This window comes from Camelus ferus, chromosome 10 (genome assembly GCF_009834535.1).
Source record: "Camelus ferus isolate YT-003-E chromosome 10, BCGSAC_Cfer_1.0, whole genome shotgun sequence".
NCBI lineage: Eukaryota > Metazoa > Chordata > Mammalia > Artiodactyla > Camelidae > Camelus > Camelus ferus.
Window position 1 is genome coordinate 50,460,961 of NC_045705.1, and position 27,894 is coordinate 50,488,854.

At 41.8% G+C, this 27,894-nt stretch overlaps 1 protein-coding gene and 1 long non-coding RNA gene across 3 annotated transcripts in view; one reads left to right on the top strand and one right to left on the bottom strand.

Annotated features, from left to right (window-relative positions):
- Positions 1-789: 789 nt before the first annotated feature.
- LOC102507940 (F-actin-monooxygenase MICAL2) overlaps positions 790-27,894 on the bottom strand; it is a 213,580-nt gene continuing 186,475 nt past the window's right edge. Inside the window, 3 exon segments of the mRNA XM_032488994.1 lie at positions 790-4,606; positions 7,828-7,901; positions 11,212-11,311. Coding sequence (XP_032344885.1) covers positions 4,422-4,606; positions 7,828-7,901; positions 11,212-11,311 — 359 coding nt within the window. The 3' untranslated portion in view covers positions 790-4,421.
- LOC116666439 lies at positions 4,521-22,586 on the top strand. Of its 2 annotated transcripts, none has more exons than XR_004323288.1 (3): positions 4,521-4,651; positions 5,099-5,265; positions 22,036-22,586. It is a non-coding gene; the product is annotated as an uncharacterized LOC116666439 (long non-coding RNA). The 2 variants fall into 2 exon arrangements; XR_004323287.1 differs by lacking the exon at positions 22,036-22,586 and adding an exon at positions 6,408-6,542.

Here is a 27,894-nt window from a genome sequence, read left to right on the forward strand (position 1 = left end):
GGAGAGGGAGTGAGCCTGGAATTACCAAGCCCTGAGGACTGAGAGATGGTGAGCAGCAGCTAACGGGTCAGCTCGAGGCTGAGAGCCTGTGGCTCTGTGGGCAGGAGGGGGGCAGGTGAGCCCCAGCATGGGCGCAAGGAAACTTGTAGACCGCCATCAAGGTGGCTGGCCTTCCCCTCGGCATGCTAGCGCTTGCGAAACAGCACCTCTCACCTGCTGTTGTGTTTACTTTCTGTCAATGGAAAAAAATGAATTATTTCAAATATTCCATCAGTAGACAAAAGCTTTCGAACCATGGGGAACTTAGTGTGAAATGATGGGGACCAGACGTTTAATTCACCTGACATGGCAATTCTGGTGAATTATGTGCTGACACGTCATGAATTTGCACGCACTGCGATTAAGAACAGAAACAAACAAACCGAAAACCTTAGTCCTGAAGAGTGTGAGTTGAAGGAAGGGGCCGGCTCTGTGCAGAAGGGAGTATTCCTGCTGCATGAGTGAAATACAAAACCAGGCCACACCAGGTACAACTCCCCCTCCCCAGCTCTAAGAATAGCTGTCTTTGTTGAGAGAATACACCTGAGGCGAGCCCTCTTCAAGCCTCCTCCCACTCACATCCAGGTAAGGCTTTCCAGGTACCCCTGTGGGAATAAAGCATAGCAAGATAATTCACTGACTCCTACATAAAATTAAAGCTTTGCTCGGGTCCTTTCACTGGAATAAAGAAATGAAATGGACGCTGCCCTCAGAGGTGCCAGACCAAGCCCACATGTTCGGATTCTTTTGACAGAAAACCATTTATTTTTTGATCATTTCCGTATTTATAGCAGTGCACATGTAACACATTTCGATCCACACGAATAGTTCCCAATTGTCGGGGCAAATTAATCTTTCAAAAGCCACTCAGCAGTGAGGTTAGAAGAGAAACAGTAGGTGAAATAGGACACGCGCCCCGCCACATGTGAACCTTCTCATTACAATAAACTCCTCTGTTCGCACTCACTACATCCGATGTCTGCCCCTCTCTCTGTGCGTGTGGCAGCCCCAGCTGCCTCCTGCCACCTCTGCCCTGCTGAGGTAGTTCTCTGATCAACCACCTGGGTGGGACATGCTGCCATTTTCAGTTTGGAAGGAAAAGCCTGTAAATCTGCTTCCTGGGAAGACAGACACTGCTGAATTGTCATCTGCCTCCAGAACGCAGAAAACATCAATTTCACCGCAGCTCATCAGAGCTGGAAACACCTGCCACTTCCTTTCTCGGTTGCAATTAACATGCTACATCTCAGCATTGATTGATTCCAAGTAGCCTAACACTGCCAAAGTCAAGGTTTAAATGAAACAGTATAACCTGATATTATTTTTCACAGTTTTAGAAACACAAACTGACGTGTTTTTATTGCCAAAGAAGCACTACAAATAGTTGGGGATGTAAGTCTTTGTGCTTGAGATAAACGTGAGCAGAATAGGTTGAGGCTTATAATAACAATTGTTCTTTATCTTTGTATTTATTTGGGACTTGTACTTGTTTGCCTTTGTATTTATTTGTGGGTGGAGTGGAAGAATAATATTCTTTCTGTATCCCTGCACCTAGCAAAGGGCTACAGACTCCCACCGGTACTTCGAGAATCTTTATTAAACAAATTAGTAAGTGGATGGTTTGGCAAGCTTAAAAACTGTCCTTTTGGTCTACTCTACATAAAATTCTGAACTTATAGATGCCCTGTGATTTAACTTAGAAGCTGTATGAGACCAACTATGAAATACGACCTGGGACTGGGGCTCTCTGTCTCGTTCATTCCTAAATGGTTCAGCCTGGATCACAAGTATTATTTTATGGGAAAGAGAAGGCTCCCCCTCTGTTTTCATCATAATTGTACTCATATTGCATTCAAAGAAACTGTCTCCAAATGGTACAATATTTTACATTTTGAGGGTTTTGAACATTCTCTATTGTGAATAAACGGAATCATTTAGAGTGAATTCAACAGCCAACATATATGTGTCCCTTTGGAGATGATCATTGAAACGGTTTTTAGGTCCTGGGAAAACTGAAAACCGGTGGGAGTAGAGGCTGGTAAATATGAGGTTTATATTTTAGCTTGGTCAGATTAAGACTCAGCCTTAAACCACAGAACATAACCTTGGGAAAAGAAAGTGAACTAAATTGTTTCTCTCATCTATTAATAGAATGCTGGGGCCAAGAACCACCCTCTTTCTTGGCCCTTTTGGGAGAATCTTTCTTTTAGACTGAAACAGAACAAATTAAAATAAGTGGCAATTAATTCTTTTGCACAAAAACAACCGAGACACTACACATTCTGAGCATCACCTGCTAAATGTATGCAAGCATCAAATAGTGCACTTTTATATAACTGACAGAAGAGACCGCGCTTGGATATTTCTACACATGCTAGAATGAAAACTGAAGGGATGTATCTGTTTCTTAAAATGAGTTAACATTCCTGCACATCTATAGTCTTACCTCTGAACGCCTGTTGGCAGAAAATGTTATTTTAACTATCTCCATGAATCTCTAATACTGTACAACTCATTGCCCCCAAACCTCTGGGTTATCTCTATATAAAATAGCTTATATACCAATAGCTTAATGCTAATAAATCTACTCCAGAGTATAACAAGGAAAACCAGAGGATGAGGAAATCATTTCCACCAAATACACAAATAAATAAAAATGGATAAATAGCCTTAAGTGGCACAGTTTCCAGAGACTGAGAGGGAGAGAGAGATGCTTACATATATTTCCTAATAATACAATTCAGGCACTAGAAAACCTGAGTAATAAAAGAAAAAAGGAAAAGAAAAGGGAAGGAAAGGAGAAAGAAAAAGAACTGCAACCTTTGGAAGTTGGTATACCATGTAAAGGTTGTGCTCTAATACAACCCGAAACCTTGCTGACTCGGGAAATCCCGTCACACTCCTAATTTCCGGCTTGTCAGTTGACCAGTGTGCACAGACAGCATCTCAGACGGAAGTGGTTTATAGGTCAACTTATACTGAGGAAAGTTTGGTCTCCAGTCAGAGCCAACGGTTGCAAAGCACCATTTGTCTAACGACACATTTAAACACTTGCAGAAACGAGAGAGGCCAAACATACAACAACTGTCTCTTGTCAGTGACAGACTGAATCCTCAAAGAATCCCATTGAGGGAAGACCATCAAATACTTACGGCGACAAATCACTATTGCAGATCTTTCCTTTGGTGCCCATGTGAACTCTCAAAATGTCCAGGAATCCCGTGCCAGTGCACAAACTCCATCTCCCAGCTTTCTTTTCACATTGAAAATGTCATTAAGAAAAAAAATCCACTACCAACTTGGGATTTGGTAAATGGGGCCCCTGCATGCAGCTGCACCTTGAAGTCAGGGTGGTTTTGTCTTGCCCTGTGGAGTTCTTGGGCAAATGCTGGGGAGAGTAGCAGAGACATTTCTCTGTCTGGACCCCAAAGCAGCCCTCACCCCGGATCACAAAAATGGTCGTTTTTAGTAGCAGCACCAACTTCACCAACATTTTATCAACAACTGAGTTTTCCTTTCTGCCATTACCAACAGTTATTTAAAAAAGTGCTTCAAAATTATTCATTTTCTAAAACCATTTTTCACTGTTCCAGGGGCATAAGGAAAGTGCTCTGAGAATAAATAGCTTTTCTAAGCCAACAGCATTTGGTGAAAACTAACAATCCTGCTGGTATGAAGTCAAACTTTTCTTTCCTTTTTTCTTTCTTTCTTTTTTTAAAATAAGGCTCAAATGTTCTATGAAACTCTTCATTGCTTATGTATATTACATTAAGGCTTATAAATACACCTGGTAAATTAAATTCACCCTGGATTGAATTAACACCTGCTATAGGAGTTATTTGCTTTCTGTAATCAGTAATCTCAAGGTTTCTCCTCTTTCTCTGGAAACACAATTTAAATATTAACCTAATCTTTAAACTGCGGCTGCTTCTTTCTGACATTTGGAAACCAGTCATCCATGCAAAAAAGGCAAATACGGGTATATTAATGAAAAGGCAGTTTCTTAAAAATCTTAAGATGTGTAACTCAATGAATTGGGAAGATAAATGATGAAAGCAGCAGGAAAGTCAATCCCTATGTCAGTTTCTCGAGAAAACAATGCTGGTCATCGGCCAAGGTCACCTCCAATCTCAGAGACCAGCTGACGATGATTGCCAATTTCAAAAGAATCTTTGTATTTTCTTCATTATAATCTCTGGGAGGATCTTGGGCAGCTGCAGTGCCTCAGAGAGAATCTTAAATTAAAACATATATATTGCAGTGCAGTATAACTTAAGTTTCAGGTCTGACACCTCCAGTGCAAGGAAGTGGGAGAGAGTGAGGGGTGCTTTGCCTGATCTGGTCCTTGGCCTGCTCTGAGCGAGAAAGCCCTGCGGGCCTGCTCACGTCCTGCTCAGCTGACAGCCCCTAGAGAGTACGAAACTTTCAAAGTGCTGGTCTTCAGCCTTTTCTTTTATGCGTTGCTCCTCTAAGGAATCCACCAGTTTGTCCCTTTGCTCAATCACTTGCATCATCTCGGTGAGGATTTGTTGCTCCTCGTTGAGATCATTCTCATCTTTCTGGCTCTCTAAAGAAGAAAAAGAAAGAAAGAAAGAAAAACATTGGACTTCAGGTAAGATTCGGCCCCGGGAGAGCTTTTGGCATGGGCATTCTTGATTGTTCTGCACTTGTTCCGCCCTTTAATTTCCATGGAGAAAACAAGGAAATGAATTTAACACCAGGGAACAGCCCTCCAAGCCCCAGATTAGAAAGGTGGGTCCTTTGTGCTGCTGTCAGCTCAGTTTTCATCTTGAGACTCTATATAAAGCGACAAGGGAAAACCCCTTTGTGAGAAAAAGAAGTTAATACCAGGCGAGCCTTACCAAGCCCTCCAGCCCCCACCCCTCACCCGCAGCCCTGTCGGGGGGAAAAAAAAAAAAAGGCAACAAAACAACACAAAGGTGGCTTTCCCTAAACATGTCTGAGCTACAGCAAAGCAATCTGTTAGAAAAATTGCTAAGTAAACCATTTGCATCAGTGAATACTATTTCAGTGATGAGAATCCTTTTTTCGTTCGTAGTTAATGACGAGTTGCAGCCCTTTGAATAGAGACCAGGCTGGCCATCAAGAGAGGCTCTGCTTGGCCACTGGGGGATGTTTCCAGACAGGCACCCTGCTTCTCCCTTCTGCCTTCTGAATACGTGGCCTTCTTCCTAACAGCCCGAGACATTTGACTGCCTCGAGGAGGTAAGATTGTTATAAATAGAAGGAAAAGAGTAAGAAACTGGTAGTGATGATTTTCTGACACTCCAAAATAAAACTTCAAAGGCAGATTCTAAGTCTTGTCAACCAGATCATTGCCTTGGGAGAGGCCTCTGCAGACTCCATTGGCCCTTTACACTTAACGCAGGGGGCTCGGCAGTGAGCTGGATCCCGGAGCAGAGATGGTGCCTCTGTCTCGTGCATTGGGCTGAGTTCTGAGAATCGGGTCAGGAAGCAGGTACATATGATACAAGGGAAATAAAGAGGCACCATTCCCTTGGCACCTCATGTTTAATGGGAGGGAGGAGAGAGAGGCAGGAGAAGCAGAGTGAGAGCCCTGGGCTCCAGTCTCTGTCCTGACTTTGGAAGCCCCCAAGGAGGGCAGAAAAAGTCACATCATTTGGTGGGAACACTGAGGACCCCTTGCTTGGAACTCTGGGAAGAGGCCAGCTGGAAGGGCGCCCTATGTATAAACATGGGCCAGGCAGTACTCCATGGTTGGGCAGAGAAGAGGGGTCTGCGTGTAGCTCCTCAGACCTTGATCTGCCGTGTGGCACACATAGATTGAGCCCAGAAGTGTCTACTTGCCCCAGAGGTGCAAAGATAGCTGGCTAGTGAGCCTGCCATGGGGCTCCCCACAATGAGGGGTGAAGTGGCCCCACAGCAGAGCCGGTCTGGGAGACTGTCTGGCCAAGTGGAGTGGAGGATGTGCCAACGCGAGGCTGAGTGAGGCTGCGAGTGAGGCTCTAAGCACTCTGAGAGAATGACCAGGCTGTGGCTATGCCAGCACAAACCTTAGCTGCAAATGCCAGCAGAGAGTGTGGTAGCCCACTGACAGGAGACAGCTTTGTGGGGTCAATGAATCAGAGCAACCACACAGATTTCTAATGCTGCAAAGTCATGCAGACCTCCCTCTCGCAATTACCTGGTGGTCACCTTAAGGATCAAGCAGATGGAAGGGGCGGCAATCTGCAAGACTGAACATTTTCATCCCAAAGAGACTAAGCATTTCCTACAGGGACTGTTTAAATTATTGCATCAGACTAAATTTACCAGACTAAGTTCCCCTTCCTTCCTTCCTCCCTCCCTCCCTCCCTTCCTTCCTTTCTTTTCTTCTTGAAAACTAGTGTGATGAAGGTTTCATGCAAGATGAGAAGGCAAAATGAAGGAGCTACATTCTTTGGTACCTGCTCAGAAGAGTTAGAAAATGTATGAACATCACTTCTTAGTAAGAATTAAAAAAATAAAGGGTTCAAAACTGGCTAATGAAGTTTTTGGTGGTATTTTTTTTTTTTACCAGCCTGAAACAGAGCACATTAAAACTTTTTTTGAGATGTATAAATCAGATATTAGTTATATACTATGGTTTGTTAATTTAGGCATACTTCAGTATGAGTACCCCTTATATGATGATCAACACAGAAAAATTAAAAATTCCTCTTAATTTTGATTTGTCAATAATGGGACCAGTTGAGCCCCTTCTGACAAATAAAAGATGATGTACACCACTTTTGTCTGTTCCATACAGAGCAGTTCTATAAAGCTTTTGTTAGAAATAGCATTCTAACATTGTAAAGAAACATTCTACAGACACTGCTATGTGAGAAAGGACAGGAGACCCTGAGTTTACAGTGATCTGTTCTGAAGTCTTGGCCCCATCATTTACCTTGAGCATGTTTTTTAAGTTCTCAGAGACTCAGTTTTCTAATCTGTAAAATGGGGATAAAATGCCTGAATAAGCATGATCATGATGGTAACAACTCATTTTTACTAAGTGCTTGCCCTGTAGCAGGTCTCCCCACAGTCAGTGCAATGTTCAGTCCATGAGGTATACAGAAATGATTTAATTTGTTCTTCTAGACTTAAGTCTAAATGTAGGAAAGCCACACATGGCTCTGGCCCCACAAATACACAGGCATAAAGCAGAGTGACTATGCCTCGCTGGCTGGAGCCTGTGAATGCAGTATATGGTGTTAATTAAGTTTATTTCAACTCTCCCTCCCTCCTGGTGGAAATAATTTCCTCCTGTGTGATGCCCTGGCCCAGCCCGTGCTGGGAAGGATGTTCCTTTACCAGCCCCAGGGCCTGGCAGAACTAAGCCTGCCTTTCTCTGCATTCCCAAAGCATGTACGTCCTGGCCCTCAGCTCACTGCGCTATAATGAATGGTCTGGGTATTGGTCTCCCCAGTGAGGCCACAGGGCAAGGATGCTCTTCTCTACATGCCAAGCCCACTCTGGAGTCTCAACAAATGTTTGTCAAAAGAGTGGATGGATCCGTGAATAAATGTGTGAATAAATGACTTGGTTCCTATCAGCATGTGGGAGGGGGCAAATGCTGTTCTCACAGCCCAAGTGAACGAAGCTAAGAGGGACTTGCTGGGCTCCGGTGGGGGCAGAGGGAGGCTGGCTTTATGCCCCCTTCTGCCCCCCAGGCTGGTCGCACAAGGCAGGACGAGCTCCACTCTGCACTGTGTGGCGCGTTCGGGCCAAGTGTCTTTCTAGGGAAAAAGTCTTTACCAAGGGCCCCGAACGTATCACCATACTCACCCTCCTTGAGCATTTTCTCTCTTAATTTCTGCTCCAGTCTGCTTTGATGATCTTCTAGTTCTAGTTCTTGGGCCCTGGGGGTGAGAAAATGTTCCAACTTTGTAAATACTGGAGATCTGTGTAGAGATATTGGCTGATAAGCCCATTGACTATAGCGACTGCATTCTTTCTTCCTTATTAAAATGGGGTCTTAGAAGATCTCTAAACTCAAAAGTTTCAGCTGCTGAGATATGCTGAACTCCAGAGACGTGGGAAGCAACTGAAGGTGGTGATGTGATCTCAGTAAGCTTGTGGAAGGCCACTCCAGGATGGCTCCTGAAGAAATGACTAGAACAGCTCAGGGGAGAAGCAACGACAACCTGAAACTCTTCTCTTTTAGGGGTACATGATGTCAAGTATCACCTCTAACAACTCCTGAATCTCTGATTGTGATAAACAAGAAAATGCGGAGGAAACAGGAGTGAGACACTGTGTCCAGATGGAGGCAATACCACTCAAACAGCCATCCATCTGGGTGCAGGTGGTGAGGGAAAAAAGAGTTGGTGATACTTTGGAGGAGTCAAGCTGGAGTTCTGGGGACTCAGCGTGTCCACTGATACAACAGCAAAGTCAAGAAGTGCAGCTAGTTGTCGGTGAAGGTCAGATGGAGTCTCCTGACCTCTCACTGCCTGGGGGTATCCCATGTAGATCACAGAGTGTGGGAAAAGCCCCCACGTGCTGGGCTGTGTGATAAGGCGGTGGTTCCCCAAAACTTTGGGAATGCAGTTCTAGTGTGCTCAGCAGAAATGAGGACCACGAATACATGTGGCAGGGGTCTAAGGTGATAGGTGAAGTCACGTGATCCCTAAAAGGAAGCCTATAGAGGAAAAAGGGGTTGGAAGACAGGAGCTTGGGAATGCCTACATTTAGAAATCAAACAAAAGAGGCAGAGCCAGGGAAGAAGCAAGGTTGGAAGGATAAAACAGGAAATGCAGCATCACAGAAACCAAGAGAGGGAAGTCTTGAGGGAGGAGAGAAGTCAAAGGTGTTCACTGCTACAGAGACACTGAAGAGGGTGAGGGCTGAGAATAGGTCCCTGGGTTTGACATGGGCCTTCCCTTCCAGCCCCACCTGCAGTCTGCACACATCTGTGCTACAGTGTCGGGGCACTTGACTGCACCTGTGGGTTGCTGTCATCCTTTTTTCACTACTTCTACTACTACTTGGGCCATGGTCCATGCTTTCTTCGATACTCTGCCTTTTGTTATTGACACTGAACCTCCCTTGGCCCACTCTGGTAGCCAATGGAAGTGCCCCACTCAGATCTTCCTCTAAGAGGGAACTTTGTGGGAGGAGTGTCATGTGTAGTGAGCTGACCACTACAGCAGAATCCACTTCATCGTCATGCCGAGGCCATGCCATCCCTGGGCAGCATACATATACATACATTCCTTTTCATATTCTTTTTCATTATAGGCTATTGATACATTTTTGTTGAATACATTTTATAATTTAGACCTCACCCAAAGGCAAATGGTATGGATGTATAAAAAGCGCTTTGAAGTCAGGTGGATGTGGACTAGCTGTTTTGAGTCTCAGCATGTGCATCAATTTAAAAAACTGTGAGAGAAAAAATAATGCCCACAGATGACCCCCCACTTCCCCATGCCTGGCACTTTCCTCCATGTCAGTGGAACTCAGTGAGTAGAACTCCCGGCCTCCTCTCTCAGCCTTCACTCCTATGCTCATTCTCACCCCAGGGGAGGTAACTTTGGGAAGAACTCAGCTTATACCCTTTCTTTCCTGGCATCAGCCTGCCTGCAGCAAACTTGTGTTCTCAGTTACTCTGAGCCTTGCCATGGGCTCGATCTTGACACAGTTGACATTTGGGGCTGGAAAATTCTTTGTTGGTGGGGGAAGTGGGGGTGTCCTGTGCATTGTAGAAAGTTTAGTAGCACCCTTGGCCTCTGCTCACTAGCTACCGATACCAGTAGCACCTTCCAGTTGCAATAAACAGAAATGTCTTCAGATGTCACTGAACATCTCTGGAAGGAGGAGGCAGGGGAAGTTGCCCCCAGTTGAGATCCACTGGTCTAGGGTAATAGCCTTGCCTCTAATAAGAGACAAGAGACAAGTGGTTCACTACCTTTTGGGAGTAGGTAGATGAGCGTGTCTAATTCTGGGGTTTGGTTAGTGCAGTAGGTTGCATGGTGAACCCCCAAAAGGTATGTCCACATCCTAACCCCTGGAACCTATGAACGTGATCTTACTTGAAAAAGGGTCACTGCAGATGTACGTAAGTCAAGAATCTTGAGATGAGAATATTCTGGATTATCCTGGTGGGTTCCAAACCCAATGGTAGGTGTCCTTACAAGAGACCGAAGAGAAGACAGACATACAGAGAAGGCTGAGTGAAGACAGAGGCAGAGATTGGAGTGATGCAGCCATGAGCCAAGAGATGCCTGGAGCCGCCTGAAGCTGGAAGAAGCGGGGAAGGATTTTCCACTAGATCCTGCGAGGGAACGTAGCCCTCCTGGCACCTTCATTTCAGACTGTCTTCCAGAATCATGAGAAAACTCACTTCTGTTGCCGTAAGCCGCCTCTCTTGTGCTCACCTGTTACACCAGCTCTGAGAAGTGAATACAGCCAGCAAGCCCACCTGGGCTCTTGTACGTGGCCAAGCTAGCCTTATCAGTAACAAATGCTCTATTGTGCTGCTCTGTCTGTCACCTCCATTGGTTGTGTTATTTGTCACCTGGTTCAGAACCCAGGCAGAGATGAGGAACAGAATGTATTAGACCCCTTCAGAGACTCAAAACTGTCTCCCAGGATTGGGATGAAAAGTGAAATGAGTCAGCGTAAGTGAAACCCCCAGCACAACCTGTGGTGCTTAGTCGGTTTATATAAAGTGGAACTTTCTTTCCCTCCAGAACAGTGACAGGCATAGTGACCTTCAACTTTTTCAGAGTGCGGTGAGACCCATCTCTACTTTCTGATCTCCCAACCAGACTGCAACCTCTCATTCAGAGGACAGCCAGACAGGTCTCTACCTTCAATCCATTCAAACCACAAGGAAGGCTTCCCCATTGCAGGTGTGTGACTGCAGGTGGGTCCCCCTAGTCTGGCAGGGAGGGGATGGATTGAAAATGCCTTACCCAAATGCCCTCCAGCTCCAGACCCATCACCCAAAATCATTTTAGCCATAGGACTCCACAGCAGAGAACAGGCAACTGAAGATTCTCTGCACTAATGGCAGCATGATATGCAAGACATCAAATATGAATCTGTCTCAATCACAATTCTGTATGCGCAAGGAGAAAAAATCCTGGGACTTCAACCTAGGAGGGTGGGCCACCCCACTCCCGCCCCCTTTGCTTTTAGGACTCACTGTGTTGCCTTACTTACATGATCAGTAGCTCCGACTCATATCGCATTAATTTATTCTTCTCCAGAACCAGCTTAAACCATTCCTGCAAAAGCTGGGATTCATCCTGTGTGCCTGAATCTGCTTAAGAAATCAACAGCAAATGGGTTAGATTGGCATTTCTCTTCCCATGATCAAACTGCTTTGGAACAGCTTTAGGGGGCCATGTTTGTAGCAAAAATGGCTCTGCAGGTGGCAGCCCCCTGACGGCCTGTTGATGCCTCAAGGTCACGGGCGTGACAAATGAAACTCACCTGTGCCTCCTCCAGGGCTGGTCCTCTTGGATTATCTAGGGCATGAATACTTAAATCAGCTCCAAGGGGCATAGACCCTTGCTACTGTCCTGACCTTTGTGCATCACATCTGCCACTAAAGAAAATCCCATAACCCTCCTGGTTACTACATCCTCTCTTCTTCCAAATCAAAAGCCTACTGAGTGCCCAGGTGGGGTGTGGCTCCCTTCATGGGGCAGGGAAGCTCACACCCTCATTTGGTCATAGAGGAGCAGTGGTCGGCATTTTGACTTTTTTGCACAAAGAAAAGCCAAATGATGGGGGAAAAACATGTTATGAGCTTTGGGTCTCAGAGGGAGAAAGTTATATTCGTACATTCTTATAACTAGGATTATGACCTTTATTCTTTTATTAAAAAGAATTACCATGAGAAAATTGGCACTGCTTAAAGATACTCAATGTTAGATGCTAAATGTTTAGACAATAAAATGTTAAAATCTGGGAATATTTGAGAAATAGCGACATGGGGGGGGGGCTTTCTAGTAATTCTCCCTGAAATGAGAACACAGGCTGGGTTGCTCATGGCTATTCTCAAAGGGTTTATCCTGGAGGGTCCCACACGCGGAGAGGAAAACAGAAGATATGTGTGACCTTGGGCAAGTTGTTTAGCATCTCAGAACCTCTGCTTCTTCATTGGTTAAACTGAACGAGCAGACACACAGGTAATATAATAATAATGAGCTACTGTTGTAAGGCAGCAGTTCCGTGCCAGTCGATGGGCTGAGCGCCCTATAGTCAACATCTCATTGGATCCTCACAACAAACTCACCAGTGGGTTCCCATATTGTCACCACCTGATGGCTGAAGAAACAGAAGTTTAAAAGATTAAGATAACTTGCCCAAGCTCACAGTTAGTAAGTGGCAGAGCCAGGGCAAGCCTTCTCCTAAACCCATGCTCTTCACTGCTTGTAACCACACCTTCCACCTCCTCCCTTCTTCCCTCTCTCCCTGCCTCTTTCCTCCCTCCCTCACATAGGCAAGTAAAGTAAATAATGCCCCTAGCACATTGCCTGGCACACAGCACAGTCGTCCCTAAAAATGAGTTCCCTTTCTCCCAGTCTCCTTGATCATCTTTTTACTGATATGGAAACTGGGGGTCTGGAGTAATTTATATGCAATGCCCCAGATTATGTATTTAGTTAACATGCAAACTGGCTACAATGCAGAACTTGACTTCTGGTGAATTCATTCATACATTTATCCATCCATTCATTCAATGACACTTACTTATGGAATAGGTGTCAGGGACTGCCTTAGGTATTGGGGATCCAGTGAGAGATAATGCTACACCTCACTAGAATTTTGGAGATAGTAAGGCACAGTGCCTGCTGAAAAGAGGACTGGTAGATAATCTTTTGGATCAGCTGCACCAAAAAGCTAAAACAAAATAGACTGTTAGAAAACTGTCACTGTAACAAAGGAGCAAGAAAGGATTCTGGGAATACAGAGAAGAGAGGGTTTTCCTGGTCAGGGTGTGAGGTTGGGCTTCCCAAGGGAGGTGATGTTTGAACTGGGACGTTTAAGAACAGATAACAAGTTGAGAGGAAATAACGAGGATGGGAGAGGACATTTCCAAGAAGAGGGAACAATATGAACAAAGAGGAGGGGATAGGATAGAAGGTGATGGAGACAGGGATCAGGAGGGGCTAAGGGGACATGGAAGGGGTGGATGACGAGAACTCAGAGTGTATGACAGTCTCATCATAGAGGCCCCTGAACATCATGTAAGGCTCTTGAACTTTACGCTGTAGACACAAAGGAACACTGAAGATGGCTGAGTAGGAGGATGACATGTGGAGTTTCACGCAGGAAGGATTAAAACGGGGAGAGAAATAAATATTCTTTCTGAGGTTTCTTGAATGGCTAGATGAATGGACAAGCTTATGACCATACTGAGCACCAACAATGAAGCACTGTTGGTGGTGCTGAGGGACAGGGGTGAATAAGCACCATTCCAGCTCTTCAGGAAACTGGGAGCTTGCCATCCAGTGGGGGAACCAACACTGCACAATCGAATAGGACACCAGGCACCCCCCGCCATGTGACACAGGAGGGGAGCAATTCGTCCTGTGTGGAGGAGGTGGGGGAAGCCTCAGAGAGGAGACAGAAGGTGAGCTCAGTCTAAGTGGATGAGCGAGAGTTTTCCAGGGAGAGGAAGAGGTGAAGAACAGGGCATCCTGGGGCTTTCGTTGTTGAATGAAAGAATGAAGTAAACATACTGCAGGTCATATACAACATAGAATTTAAGAGCATATACTTCAAACTCAGACTTGGAATCAATCTTCTATTCTTGGACATGTAACTGTGTGGGCTTGAGCACTCGACAGCCTCCCTGAGCCTTGGTCTCCCCATCTGTTATAAAGATGCAGTGGGATTGTGCACATAAAGACCTTAAGCCAGCCCTGGCACATAGTATAAGGTCAATAAGCAGTAATGGCCACCATTCAAGTCGTATAATATATGTGATGGAAGAACACTTAGAGGTCATCTCTTCCAGCCGTGGAGGCACATAGGCATTCCCTCGACCTCCCTCCCGCTCCAGCCTCTACTGTAACTCTCCATGGATGGCAGAATTCTCTGCTGTCCAAGAAGCCCACTGCAGGGCTGTGTACTCTCAAGTACTGAAAACTTCTTTCTATTGGTCTTCAATGGGTTGGCCGCTAGCCACTGAGTCCAGTTTTGCCCTCTGGAGAAACATAGAGAACACATAACTATACATTTTACATGAAAGATATTCAGTTATTTGAAGACAGATCTTATGACCCACTGAAGTGTTCTCATTTCAGAGTCAGTACCCCCAGGTCTTTTATGATTTTTGTCATAAAAGGGTCTCCCACCTCTACCTGCCCTCTAATTTTCCAGGACACATTTTTAAGGAGTCCAGAATCAAACAAAATATCAACAGTCCAGAGTGGAGCGACCCTCTGCACCTTCACCCTGTGCCTTGCAATTGAAGAAGTCCCCCTCTATTTTTTTAAAATTTCTTTTAAATTTTTTTTTTTAATTGAGGTACTGCGGATTGAACCCAGGACCTCTTGCATGCTAAGCGTGCAATCTACCACTGAGCTATACCCACCACCCAGAAGTCCTTCTAGCAGCCTGTCTTCACCTGGTTCTTGCTAACTTGCAATCAAATTTGGTCTTTCCACACCAGCGGTGGTGAAGTCTGAGGACTTTATGTTCTGTTTCTGCCATTGATCTTTTTCTTAACCTAATTCAAGACTTTCTTTCTGTGTCTTGTTAAATATCGTCTTATTTATTTTGTTCCATCAAGGGGAACTCTTTGGAATATTTTATTCATCTGACATATTTCTCCTAGATTTGGGATTTTCGTGGAATTGAATAAAAGGGCATCCCAGACCTTTATACAATATTGGAAAACAAAACATCAGATGGGTCTGGACCAGGAACAGAGCTGTCAAGCCCCATTAGGCACCTTTCTCAGCCTTGGAGTGAGACTGTTCTATAAACTTTAAATGCATGGCACCCAACTGGTATCATCCAGCCCACATTTCTGTATCTTGTCTGGCTCTTGTAAGAAACTTTAACATCAAAATAATTTCCTGAAACCAATCTTCACAATATTTGCCCTGATAATTGGCACTACAAACCTCACAACTCCACCCAGAAAAGGAAATGACATTTGTTTTTTTACAGCTTCTAAGTAAACATCTATGGTTCCCTAGTAATCTCTCAATTTCTTTCTCAGTGTTCACACTTTCCATAATAATCCTTTCTAGAATTTTGACGAGGATCAGAATTCATGTTCGTTTCCCACATGAAGAGTAGAAAATGTACTTGTCTCTAGGCTTTCGGTTCTGGATTTCCTCCAGAGTTCTCAAAGACTGAGGGTGTATAGGCAAGTTATTTCAACATGATGGGGTTAATTCAGTTCATTCAACAGATTCTGACTGAGTCTTGCTGTGTCTAAGACTCTGCTCTATGTATGTACCCATCATCTTTCACTGGGCTTAGAAACCTGAATTCATTGCTCCCCCATTTTTCTCACCTGTCCAGATTCAATTTCCTCATCTTGATATTTGCTTAACATTGCTAGATTGAGGACCATTTTCCTTGATAAAGAAAACAGAAAAGCTGAGAGCAGCAAGTCCTCACTTTCCCCAGTCATGTAACATTATACCATCTGCCTCAGCACTGAGTCTACCCTTGCCTTGTTCTCAATCCAAAAGAAACAATACTATTTTGCTGTCTTTAGAGGATCTTTTGTTGTTGTCTTTCAGATTTACCCTCTTTGTTACATTATACGTACAGGTTGGAGCCAGACTTTTATTCTGCATTATGTGTCCCTTTTCCAATCCTTCTTGTGTGTCTTTCTAAAATCTGGTCCATTAGGGAGTTCCCTGCGTAGCCTCATTGATTTCTACTGATGCTGGACTCAACAAACACAGGTTGAACTGAATCAATCAATTTAATTTACTTTTTTAAATTGATTAATTCTCAATTTTATAGCCTACAGTTCATTTTTTTTTCAGAGTCTTCCTTTCCTCAATAGTCAAAATCATTTGAGGGGGATCTTTGAACATGGAATCAAGTGCAGGTTTCTAGGGAATCTGCTTTCCCAAAGCACTGGGTGCAGACAGACCATGCTGAGCCCAGACTTGCTTTGCTCTCAACCCCAACGATGTACTGAGCTTTCCATCACTTCACTGCTACCCATCAGATAGCTTCCTTGTAGGTCCTAAAGAAGTCTCAACCTGCATTACCCTTCACCGTAGATGCAACAGGGTGAAGTGGCAGAGGGCGTGGGCTTTGAGATCAGACCTGTCCCTCCCACTTAACAAATGTGTGACCTTATCAACTAACCCCACATCTCTCTGCCTCAGTCTCCTCCTGTGAAAAATGGGAATGATCATAGTCGCTGCCTCATAAATTGGTTATGGGAATTAAATGAGATGATGCGTGTAAAATGCTTAGCATGGTGCTTGGTACTAGTAAACATTCAGTAAACCATACCATTGTTACCACCACGTTGTTCCTTTCAGGATCTAGCTCTGCAGTTCTATGGGGCATATTTTCTGTACATCTTTAACATTCAGCTAGAGAATAACCCCTGACTTGATTACCCGTGGCAGAACTTTATCTGGTAACTTCACTTGAGATTAATAAAAACTCTTTAAAAGTTATATTTTTTTGTCTGTATGTAAACAGAAAGGTCACATAGTGGGCTGGATCATCAGTACTTGCTTGGGAAGACTGGAGACTCTGTGCCCACACAGACGGTTTGCTCAGCCACATCTCCAGCTGGTCCCAGGGCTGCTGTTGAACTGAAAGCCCTTCCAGGGCAGGGATGTAACTCCCTTATCTGGAACCAGGATGCAGCCAGACTGGTGTGGCCAGAAGGCCGGCAGCCTCTGACTGGGAATAGAATAGCTCAGTTACCTAACCCACACGGCCACCCCTGCTTGTTTGTGGTCACTGTTACCTGGTTCTTCATTTGCTACTATGTCCTCATATCCTGCTCTTTCCCAGACAAAACGCAAGGATTCCTCTTGCTTAGGTAGGGAGGGTAGAACTCAGGGGTAGAGCGCATGCTTAGCATGCATGAGGTCCTGGGTTCCCTCCGTTAAAATAAATATATAAATAAATAAACCTAATTATCTACCCACCCTGAAAAAAAAACCAAAACTCAACACAAAACGACTTTATATTAATAGAGTCCTGTAAACTGACCCGCTTTTCCCTAAGTGAGCTCTCAAAAAGGCAAAGCAAATTTTGTCACTCTGTATTGAAATGCTTCAATAACCGCCCCCACAGTCAAGTTCAAATCACCTAGCCCGACAACACGTAGGCCCTGCCTACCATAGAGTAACTGTCACTTAACGGTTATAACTTTTTTCTCAATGGAAACTAACAGAATAAATGAACAATCTATTCTTTAAAGTCATGGCTTCTTAACCATTTTCCTCTGTTGGTAACGCTGAACGCTTCTCTGATTGTGTATTGGTGTGTGGTTTTTCCAAGTTGGGTCTTGTTTTGCTCTCTGGTTCCCAACCAGCTAATTCTTTAGATGTGATTTCCTGCCTCCTTAGAATCCAGGAGAAGGAGAAGTCCTAATTTGGTTTTTGCTGCAATTGTATCAGCGCCTTCAAATATCCTCAGTGATGATCTGGAGCATGAAAAGACATTAGAGTAATTGCAGCCGGAACACTTGGTAGCAATGTGCAAGCATCTCCCTCAGCCTGGCTGAGTTTCAGCCCCTGCCTCTTGTTCTCTGGACTCTGGTCAGCTCTGAGCTCCTGTGCTCATCCATGGGCCTGTTTCATCTAAATCTCTAGCCAGGCCTCCTGTACCCAGCGCTCTGGGTACACTGACTTCCCGCAGGCTCCTTACACATTATGGTGATCATCTAGAAAGCTGCACTGGGGGTCTGGCCTGATTCCGTCTTGGCAAAGCCAAGATGCAGATGCTGGAAGGTAGCTCATGATTCTATTCTGGGAGCCAGAGGCTGCAGCTGAGAAACAAAACTTGAAATCCTTCCTTTTTTAAATAGCTTTTTATTTTGCTTTGCTTTTAGCAACGTATCTATTCACCGTAAAGTTTTTCTTGCTTTTGAATTTTATTGAAGTGATATCATACCATATGCAGTCTTCTGCCATCTTGCTTATTTTAAATTCTCCATTATGCTTCTAAAATGCCTCTGTGTTGCTCATTCATTTCCACTGCTGTATATATAATAATTCGGTTGCATGTGACACAGCTCACTGTACCACAATTTATCCATTTCCCTGTCAATAGATATCTAGGTTGTTCTTAGCGGTTTGCTATTGTGAATGATGCTGCTATGAACATTCTTGTATTTGTCTTCTGGTCCATGTGGGCAAGAGTGTCTCTGGAGTATATACTTAGGAATGAAATTCCTGAGTAGTAGGTATGCAAATGTTCCCTTTTCCAGCATAAAGCCAAGTTGTTTTGCAAAGAGTTGTTGCTGCTTATACTCCAACTAACACTGAATAAGAGCTCCCGTTTTTCCTCACCCTTGCCAAATACTTAGTATTATCAGATTTTACACGTTTTGAAAATTTAATGGTTTCAAATAGTTTCTCACTGTAGTCTTCATTTGCATTTTCCTAATTACTAATGAGTATTCTTGTGAAAGTATACTTATGCAATTTACCTATTTTTATATTGAGTTGTTTGCCTATTTCTTATTGATTTGTACGAGTTCTTTACAAATTCTGGAATACTGATTCTTTTTTGGTTATATTTGTGGCAAATATATGTTCCAAATTAGTGGCTTATCTTTTCTGTTCTTTTATGGCATCTATAGACTCCCAACTAGAGGTCAAAAAGATTCTTAACTTTTCAAGTTTTATTTTCACATTAAAGTCCTTAATTTTTATGAAATTTATTATATGGTTTAAGATAAGGATCAATTTCATCTTCTTCCTGTATGGAAAACCAGTCATCCTAGAATCACTTATTTCCTGTGAATGGCAGTGCTGCTGCTGGCTTATATCATGTTTCATACAGGTGAGATTACGTTTGGGTCTTCTGGTAGCTTTCAGTAAAGTATTAAATTTGGCTCCATAGATGTTGTGTGCATTTTTTGTTAGATTTACTCCTAGGCACCTTATGTTTTTAATGCTAATGTAAGTGGTATCTTCTTTGTTATTTCATTTTCTAGAAACTGATGTTGAGATAGAGAAATGCCACTTATTTTTCTATTTTGATCTGATTTCCAATCATGTGATTTAGACTCTTATTTTTTAAAAATTACCTGTACATTTTTTTGGAGTTCTCCAAGTGGGTAACGCTATCATCTGGAAGCAACAAAAATGTGTTTCTCTCCCTCCCAACCTTGTGCCATTTCCCCCCTTGTCTTACTGTACTGGCTGGGGTCTCGCGTACAATGTTGAATAGAAGAGGTGATGATGGGCATCATTCTTTTATTTTTGATTTAAAAAAGAAATGCTTCTAATATTTTACCATTAAGCAATGATGTTTGCTGCTGGGTTTTGTAAGCTATCCTTGTAAATAAGAACGTTCTGACCCAAAAGATCCACTTCTGTTATTTATCCAAAGAACATAAAAACACCAATTTGAAAAGACATATGCACCTTTACGTTCATTTTAGCATTATTTACAATAGCCACCATATGGGAACAACCTAAATGTTCAGTGACCGATGAACAGGTAAAGAAGATGTGGTATATATGCACAATGGAATATTACTCAGCCATGAAAAAGAATGAAATCCTGCCATTTGTAATGATATGGATGGACCTTGAAGGTACTGTGCTAAGTGAAATAAGTCAGAGAAAGATAAATACCATATGCTTTCACTTATATGTGGACTCTAAAAAAAAAACAAAACAAATGAATAAACAAAATAAAACAAGCTCATAGACACAGAGATCAGTGGTTACTGGAGAGGAAGGGCGTTGAGGGTGGGTGAGATGGGTGAAGGGGGTCAACTATATGTTGATGGATAGTAACTAGAATTGTGTCATGATCACTCTATAGGGTATGCAGGTGTCAAATTATAATGCTGTGCACCTGAAACTTACATGAGAACAAAATGTAAGCTTCAAGAAGGCAAATGGAAAGTTCTATCCTGTCCTTTTTTTGCTAAAAGTTTTTACCCCAAATAAGTGTTTAATTTTGTCTAGTGGTATTTTCTTCTCCTATCAAAAAGACCATATGTTTTCCTCTTTAATTTGTTCATGCGATGATTGTTAAGTCATCCTTAGATTGCCAAGTATTAAAATTAATTGGATTAAATATTCATTATATTCTTTCATCTTGTTGAATCTTTGCTATATTGGTGGCTATGTCTGCCCTTTTCATTCCTAATTTATTTATTTCTTCTCTCTTACTTTTAAAAATCAGTTTAAGAGGATTGCTTTTAGTCTTTTATTAGTTATTGGCTTGCTTGACCCTCTCTATTTCATCTTTATTCTCTATTTCATTTACATCTGCTCATATATTTGTTATCTTCTTTCTTTAGGTTTATTTTGTTTTTCATGAAGTTGGATACTTAGCTCATTAATTTTAAGTCTTTCTTCCTTTCTAATAGAAGTTTTTAAGGCAATACCTCTCAGGACAGCTTTCACTGCACCCCATGAATTTTAATCTATTATTTTCCTTTTCATATTTAGTATATTTTAAATGTCCAAGTATTTTAAAAAATATCCATTTGATTTTTTTCCTTTGATCCATGAGAGTTTTTTATTTTTACTTTCCAATATATGGTTTAAAAAATATCTTTTGGTTATTGATTTCTAAGTTACTACATTGTAGGGCAGAATGTGGTCTGTATAATATAGATTCTCTAAGATTTACTTTATGAACTCATATGGCCAATTTTTGTAAATCACCATGTAAACTTGAAAAGAATACCCATTAAATTAAAATTACTAATTACAATGTTCAAATTTATAGTGATGTTTTGTCTATTTGACTACCATTATTTTGAGAGATGTACTAAAATCTCCTGCCATGATAGTAGACATTTTTCCCTGGTTTTATCATTTTTTGTATGATATATTTTGAGCCTGTTATAGTCAATGCATATAACATTTAAAACTCATTCTTCTTGGTTGAGTTGATCATTTTAAAATTATGTAGTGACCCTGTTTGTTGCTATTCATGGTTTTGATATTAAAGGCTATTTTATCTGCTTTTAATATAATGACTCTAGCCTTATTTCGTTGGTATGTACTTGCCATCCTTTATTTGAAACCTTTCTGTTTATGTTTTATATGTGTCTGCTAAATAGCATATAATTGTTTTGTTCAACTTTCATTACTATTATTGACATAATTGGACTTGTTTCTACCATCTTTCTTTGTGCTTTTTATCTTTTTTTGAACACTTCCTAATTTCTATTTAGAATTGAGTTGGCAGTTTTGTTTGGTTTATTATTATTTTTTTAAATTTCTTCTCCCTCCCTTTGTTTCCTCCAGCTGATTTGGAAGTTATACACTTTGTTTCTATTCTTTCTATAATTACACTTAAAATTCAAATAGGTATCCTTCATACCCTAATAAAGTCTCAACGTAATAAACATCTTAGCCTCCTTTTAAACAACATAAGGACCCTGGAATACTTCACTTCTGACCACTCAACTCCAAGCTAATGTCCATTTTAGTCCAGTATATAGTCTATTTAGTTCTATCTTTTTAAAAAGCTGTTTTATACTGATAATGTTTATTTGTTTTACTTACAGGTTTATTACTTTTTGCATTCACTATTTCTTCTTGAATATTTCAGATTATCCTTTTTTATCTTTTTCTTTCACTTAAAGTATATTTGCTAGAATTTTGTTTGTAGATAGTTAAATCTTTCATTAACTGAATATTTCTTTATTGTGTACTTGCTTTTGAAATATATTTTTCTGGGTATACCATTCTAGCTTGAAGATTTTTTTCAGCCTTTTGAAATTATTATTTCACTGTCTTCTAACACCTACTCTTGCTGTTGAGAAGAGAGCTGTCAGTAAAAATTTTGTTTTTTTTAAGTGACTTGTTTTTTCTCTTTATCCCCTTCAAGGTTATCTATCTTTGGTGTCCTACATTTTCACCCCATTGTGCCTAGGTAAGTGTGAATTTATTTTAAATTTATCCTGATTTCTGTATCTCCCTGTATCTGTAGATTCATATATTTCATCCACTTTGGAAAAATAGAGCTAATGATCATATATCATGCATTTGGTGCCAGACTCTGTTCTAAATGCTTTGCTTAGTACCTCCGCCATTATCTCTTCAAATAATACCCAATCTTAATTTTCTCTATTCTCTCCTTCTGGGACTTAAACTAAATATATATCAGAACTTCTCATTCTGTCTTCTATATCTACAAGCTACTCTTTTTTGTTTTCTATCTCCTTCTATTTATGTGCTGCATTCTAGTTAATTTCTTGAGACACATTGTCCAATTCACTAATTGTCTCTTCTGCTGTATCTAAGCTACTGTTTAGTGCATTCACTGAGTGTTTAGTTTCAATGAATATATTTTCAATTCTAAACTATTTAATTTTTTTTTTAAATCCCTGGTATACATCTATCAAAATTTATCAAATTGTACATCTCAAATATGTGTAGTTTACTGTACAGGAACCATGCCACAATAAAGGTGTTTTTTTTTTTTTTTAAATTAGAAAAGATAACAGGGTTAAGTATATAATATTATAACTGAAAACATCCCTGATCATTTTCCTCTTAACTTTTTATTTGGAAAAATTTAAGCCTAAAGTATTCAGAATTATATTTAGTTTTATTTATTTAGTCTCTTTTCATCTAAAACAGTCCCCTAGATCCCCCCCACCACTCCCTTTTTGTTGTTTTATGGCATTGACATTTGTCAGTTGTTTTGCAGATTGTCTCTCAATTTGAATTTGTCCGATTATATTTTTACGGTTAAACTCAGGTTAAGCATTTCTGGCTGAGATGCTGCATAGGTGAAGATGTGTCTTTCTTTCTACATCACAGCAGGAAGCTCATGATGATACTTTGATTACAGTTAGGATTGGTTAAGTTTAACGTGGTATAGTCTGTTCACTTTTATTTTTCTGCTTGCTCATTTTGTATGTAATCTATTTCTTTAATGTTTTATACAGAGACATAGTATATTCTGTATTTGATAATTAATATAGTTTGTGGCCATTTAAATTTGTTGATTTTACTGACTCTCATTCTTGGTGGCTCACTTCCTTGTGTTTTGGGTGATTTAAAAAATTACTATAAGCTCATATTTTATTGAACTTAGACTATCTGAATCCTGAGAGCCTAAACCAAGACATGGTTTCTTTCATAGAGGATCTATAGTTGGTTTTGGGGGCACTAGAGATCTGATTTAATGTGAGACTCTCAAGGCTAGCTAGTTCCCCTACTTTTTGTTTGAACCAAGACTTAGATTCCAAAACCACCGATATTTATTCCAAGGCAACCCTGGATTTCTGTTTTTGTGTTTGCTTCCTTCCTGGAACAAGTAGGTTTCAACATAGCTTTTTTTCACCCTCCTTTTTCTTGGCGCTAAGGATTTCTCTCACTTAAGAGCCTAGCAATGTTTTCAAAAGTATCTTATTGTAGTGAATGGACTTTTATAGTGTCTACTCCTCCATTCTGCTGCTCCATACTTCTTAGGAACCGCACTCTATATTCTTGGCTGAGGTGGCCACTTGGGTATTTATTTTAAGATATTTTTTCAGGTAAAATCATTGTGACAGTGTTTTTTAAAACAGAGGGTTGCAAAATTAATTTTATGGGTCATAACAGGCACTAAAACTGAGCTAGAACAGACAGTATCAGTCTTTTATATGCAGCAAAATTTGCTATTATTTCTGAAAACACTTTATTCAATTATATATTTATGTGTACTAACTTGTGACGTAAAATGCATTTCTTGCTGCTGTCATGGGAATTCTTGTGTGTAAAGCAATTGTCTAAGGCATGTAACTCTGAAGCCTCAATGGCCCCAGAATCTATGCAATGGAGAGGACCCAAGGTTTCTTCAGGAAGAGAATTTTAGCCTCACCCTCACTGGGCCTATCTCTGTTATAAGGCCACTGCCCTACCAGGGGGCTACTGAGACTGGAAACAGAGATGAATACATAATGAACGGATTATTAACATTTGTTGAATGAGGTAGTTTGCCACAGACCTCAAGTATCCCTTTGCGTCTTTGTTAAATATGCCGAACAGCAAGGCCTAACCATCCTGTGATCCTGAGCCACTGCTGCAATCAGCCAGGGAGATTACTTGCTTCCTGGGAAAGGGGGCTGGCTTGTTCCTTGCACTGAGGTTCTCTGGTGCTGCACAATCCACTTTGTGCACAGCTGCCATCTGGGCCTATCAGGTCACACCACAGCACTTAGATACAGGGCAACATGTTTCAAGTAGCTCTTCCTGCTGTTTGCTGTGCTGAGAGTAAAAGCTCCCAGGCTCTGATGCCCTGAATCTCGCTGTTTACTTTCAGCACGTGGAGTGTAGCAAACCCATCCAAGTTCCTGGATTGCTTAGCCCCCAACTTCGGAGTCTTGTTACTCCCGGCCACTGTCTATAAATGGCATCAGGACTCAGACTCGGGAGTGTCTGATTCTAAAATCTGTGTTCTTTTCAGGACACCTCACTGGCACGTTATCCAGGAAATTATTATTCCTTCCGCTCCTCAGAAGGAGTCAAGATAAAAACCACAGAGTGTAAGCTAAACTACTTCCCTCTTCCTGGCTAGGATTTATTGCAGTTTCTCTTGTCATCATGTGTGCTCCTGCTGCCACCTGCTGGCATCCTCACACATCCTAAAATTTCTTTGTAAACCCCTTATCTATGTGAAGAAGCAGCCATCTGGTTATTAAAAAAAAAAAAAAAAAAAAAAAAAGCAGCAGCAGCAGCAGCAGCAGCAGAAGGAAGCTCAATGGAGGCAACCAGCTGGTAAACCTTCCCCAACGTTGGTAAACGTATAAGAGAGGAGTGATTCCCATACACTCCCCTGGGCACTAATGTCTTCTCCCTCAAAGCCAATCTCAGTTCTCATCAGATTTTACCTGTCTTCAGGTATTGAAGAAAGCACAGATCCCATTATCAACACCATCCAAACTTGAATGGTGGTCTCTTGCTAAACCAAGGAATTCCATGGCCCTGGCACTAATCCTGACTACCACGTTGACAACGAACAAACCAGCAGGTCTTCTTGCTTGACCAAGAAGAGTCTACAGTGGCTGTGAAAATCAACTTGACTTCCTCACAGAGGGCAATCAGGCTGCTGCACATTGTGGTCCTTTACCCTGGGTGGCTAGGACCATCTAGAGAATCTACTGCCCTTGTCAAGGACATCCATCTCCCTCATACATACACACACACACACTACAGAACATAATGACTTGTCATCTGGGGTGGATTGCGGGATTTTTATTTTTCTTTGTTTCCTTTGCCTTGAAAAATGGGGAAAAACCCTTCCTGGGGGTGGGGGAGCTTATTTCTGACTGTCGGAAAAAAAGAAAGCAGGAATTGTTGTCACGACAATTAGGAGCTCATCAAAGCCTCATTTTGCTCATCAGCCATCATTGCCCTCCGTCCTGCACCCCCGCATGTTCCTCTAATTCAATGCCCGCCTAATGAATAACTCCGAGGAACAAAAGACCCTTTCAGGCTGGCGCACATCATTATCAGAGGAGACTTGCATAACTGTCTCAGACGACTCGTGTTTTCAGGCCTGTCTCTAAATTTGGTTATTCACAACCTTTATAGCTCAATATTATTGCCTAACTGTGATCATTTTCTAATTATCCTAATAATACCTATTAAATAATTCCCATTAAATCACTTGAACCAGAGCAGCCCAGGCCAGCTCAAATACAACGTAACCTAATAAGCATTGGTCATTCATTAAGCACCAGGGCAATCTCTTAAAGGGGCTGAGTAGAATATTAAACTGCAAAGGAATATTATTATTGCACAAATGTTATTACAAGTTAGAGTGTATTAATTTCGATGCCTGGCTTGCAAATCTTCTGTTTGGTTTCCTTTGGGGCTGCTGTCTGTGACTTGACTCTCTCAGTCTCCTGCTCCTTGTTGATCTGCATCTGTCACCCACACAAGGACAATCAAGGAGAAAAAGGCCCATACACTTAACAGGGGAATTAAATTACCAAGGATATAAAGGGAATGAACAGAATCCATCTTCTGGCCAGGCGAATACACCTTTGAAAACATCAGAAGCTGGCCAGTTTCTTTAGCTGTTAAGTCAAAATAGCCTTTCTTTACAGTGAGGGTAAGGAAGATTTTTAAAAGTTCTAAAAATTTGGCTTCTAGACTTTGAATTTCAACAGCAAATGTCAGAGACTAATTCTTTAAAACATGTGTGTAGATATTTAATAATATTTTGTGAAATAATATCAGGTAGCCATTTATTGAAGGCCTACAATGTGATGGGTACTCTTGGGTGACACTTGGCCCACTGATACCCCTAATTTTAAAAATGACCTGGGAATATGAGGATTATTAGCTCTATTTTTCACATAAGGAATCTGAGGCCAGAGAGGTTAGGTGATTCTCCCAAGCCACACAGCCGAAATGCAATGGAACAGAAGTTGAACACAGGGTTCTTTGATGCTTATAATTTTATTCATCCTACAGTGCCTCCCCAGCAAACGGAAACATGCCCTAGCTTTGCTAGTTTATTTTTTCCATTTCTAAGGCTCTCACTGAAATCAGTGGATTCCTAAAGAAAAGTGCCAGAGCCTTTCTGATTGGGAACATGACCAAACATTTCATTGTATTGAAAGTCCTGACAGCAGCTGTAGAGGCCAGCAGTGACTCTCACTCCAAGTAACAAGAAACAGTTACTGTTTTTGTCAAGAACCTACTTCTGATGGGTGGATTTGGCTTCTCTGCAAGGAAATGCACAGAGTATTGCAGTAAGAAAGGGAACAAACTTTATTAACCATCTACCCGGTGCCAGGCACTGTGCTAGGGCTTCCTTATAAACTGTTTCAATCAATCCTCACCCCAAATCCAAGAAGCGGGGATGATTGTCATTCCCACTTAACAAACACAGAAACTGAGGCGCAGAGGGATAAAGTCAGACTCCAAAGTTTCCAAAGAGACAATAACCACACAGCTACTGAAGCTGAAACCGCAGGACCTCTCACGTGGATGGGCCCTTGCAAGGCTTCTGGGAACAGTCCCACAGTTTTGTCTGCATGACTTTGTATGAGCTTCAGGTCTCACAAAATCTCGGTCTGCCCCCACTGGCACCATCAATCTCAGATAACTGAACTTTTAAGAGAACTGAGGCCCTAACCTTTCCCAATGTTGTTTAACAAGCAACATGTGTTTTCAGTGTCTGCTTCTCCCACTTTATATTCCAAAATACAGAGGCTAAAGGCATAACATGAGAAAACTAAAGAGACAATAACCTCACTAACTCCAATTCACTAACCACACTGCTACAGGACAAACAAAAAAAAAGCAAACAAACAAACAAAACCATGTAGATATCTTTTAGTTTCATCCCTCATCTCAAAACCCTTCGCTGACTCCTCATTCGTTAAGGCATTTCACGTCTTTTCACGTTTCGCCTTTGCAGGTGCTATTCCTTCTGCCAGAACAATCTCCTTACCTCCCTCGTTCCCTCCTGCTCCTCCTCCGGTTCTCATCTTAGTAGATGACTACTTCCAGGTGATTAACTGGACCACCCCCGCTGCAAACCCTCCCCATCAAGATCAGTTAGGAAGCTGGTGATTCTGCCCTCATTCCACCCTGATGTTTGTTCCCACCATGGCACTCATCCTCCTGGACTGTGGTTTATTTATTTACATGTCTGTGTTCCACAACGGACCATAAACTTCTCAAAGGCAGAAAATGCCACGCTCCTCGTTATAGACCCACTGTCTCCATGTCTAACACGGGG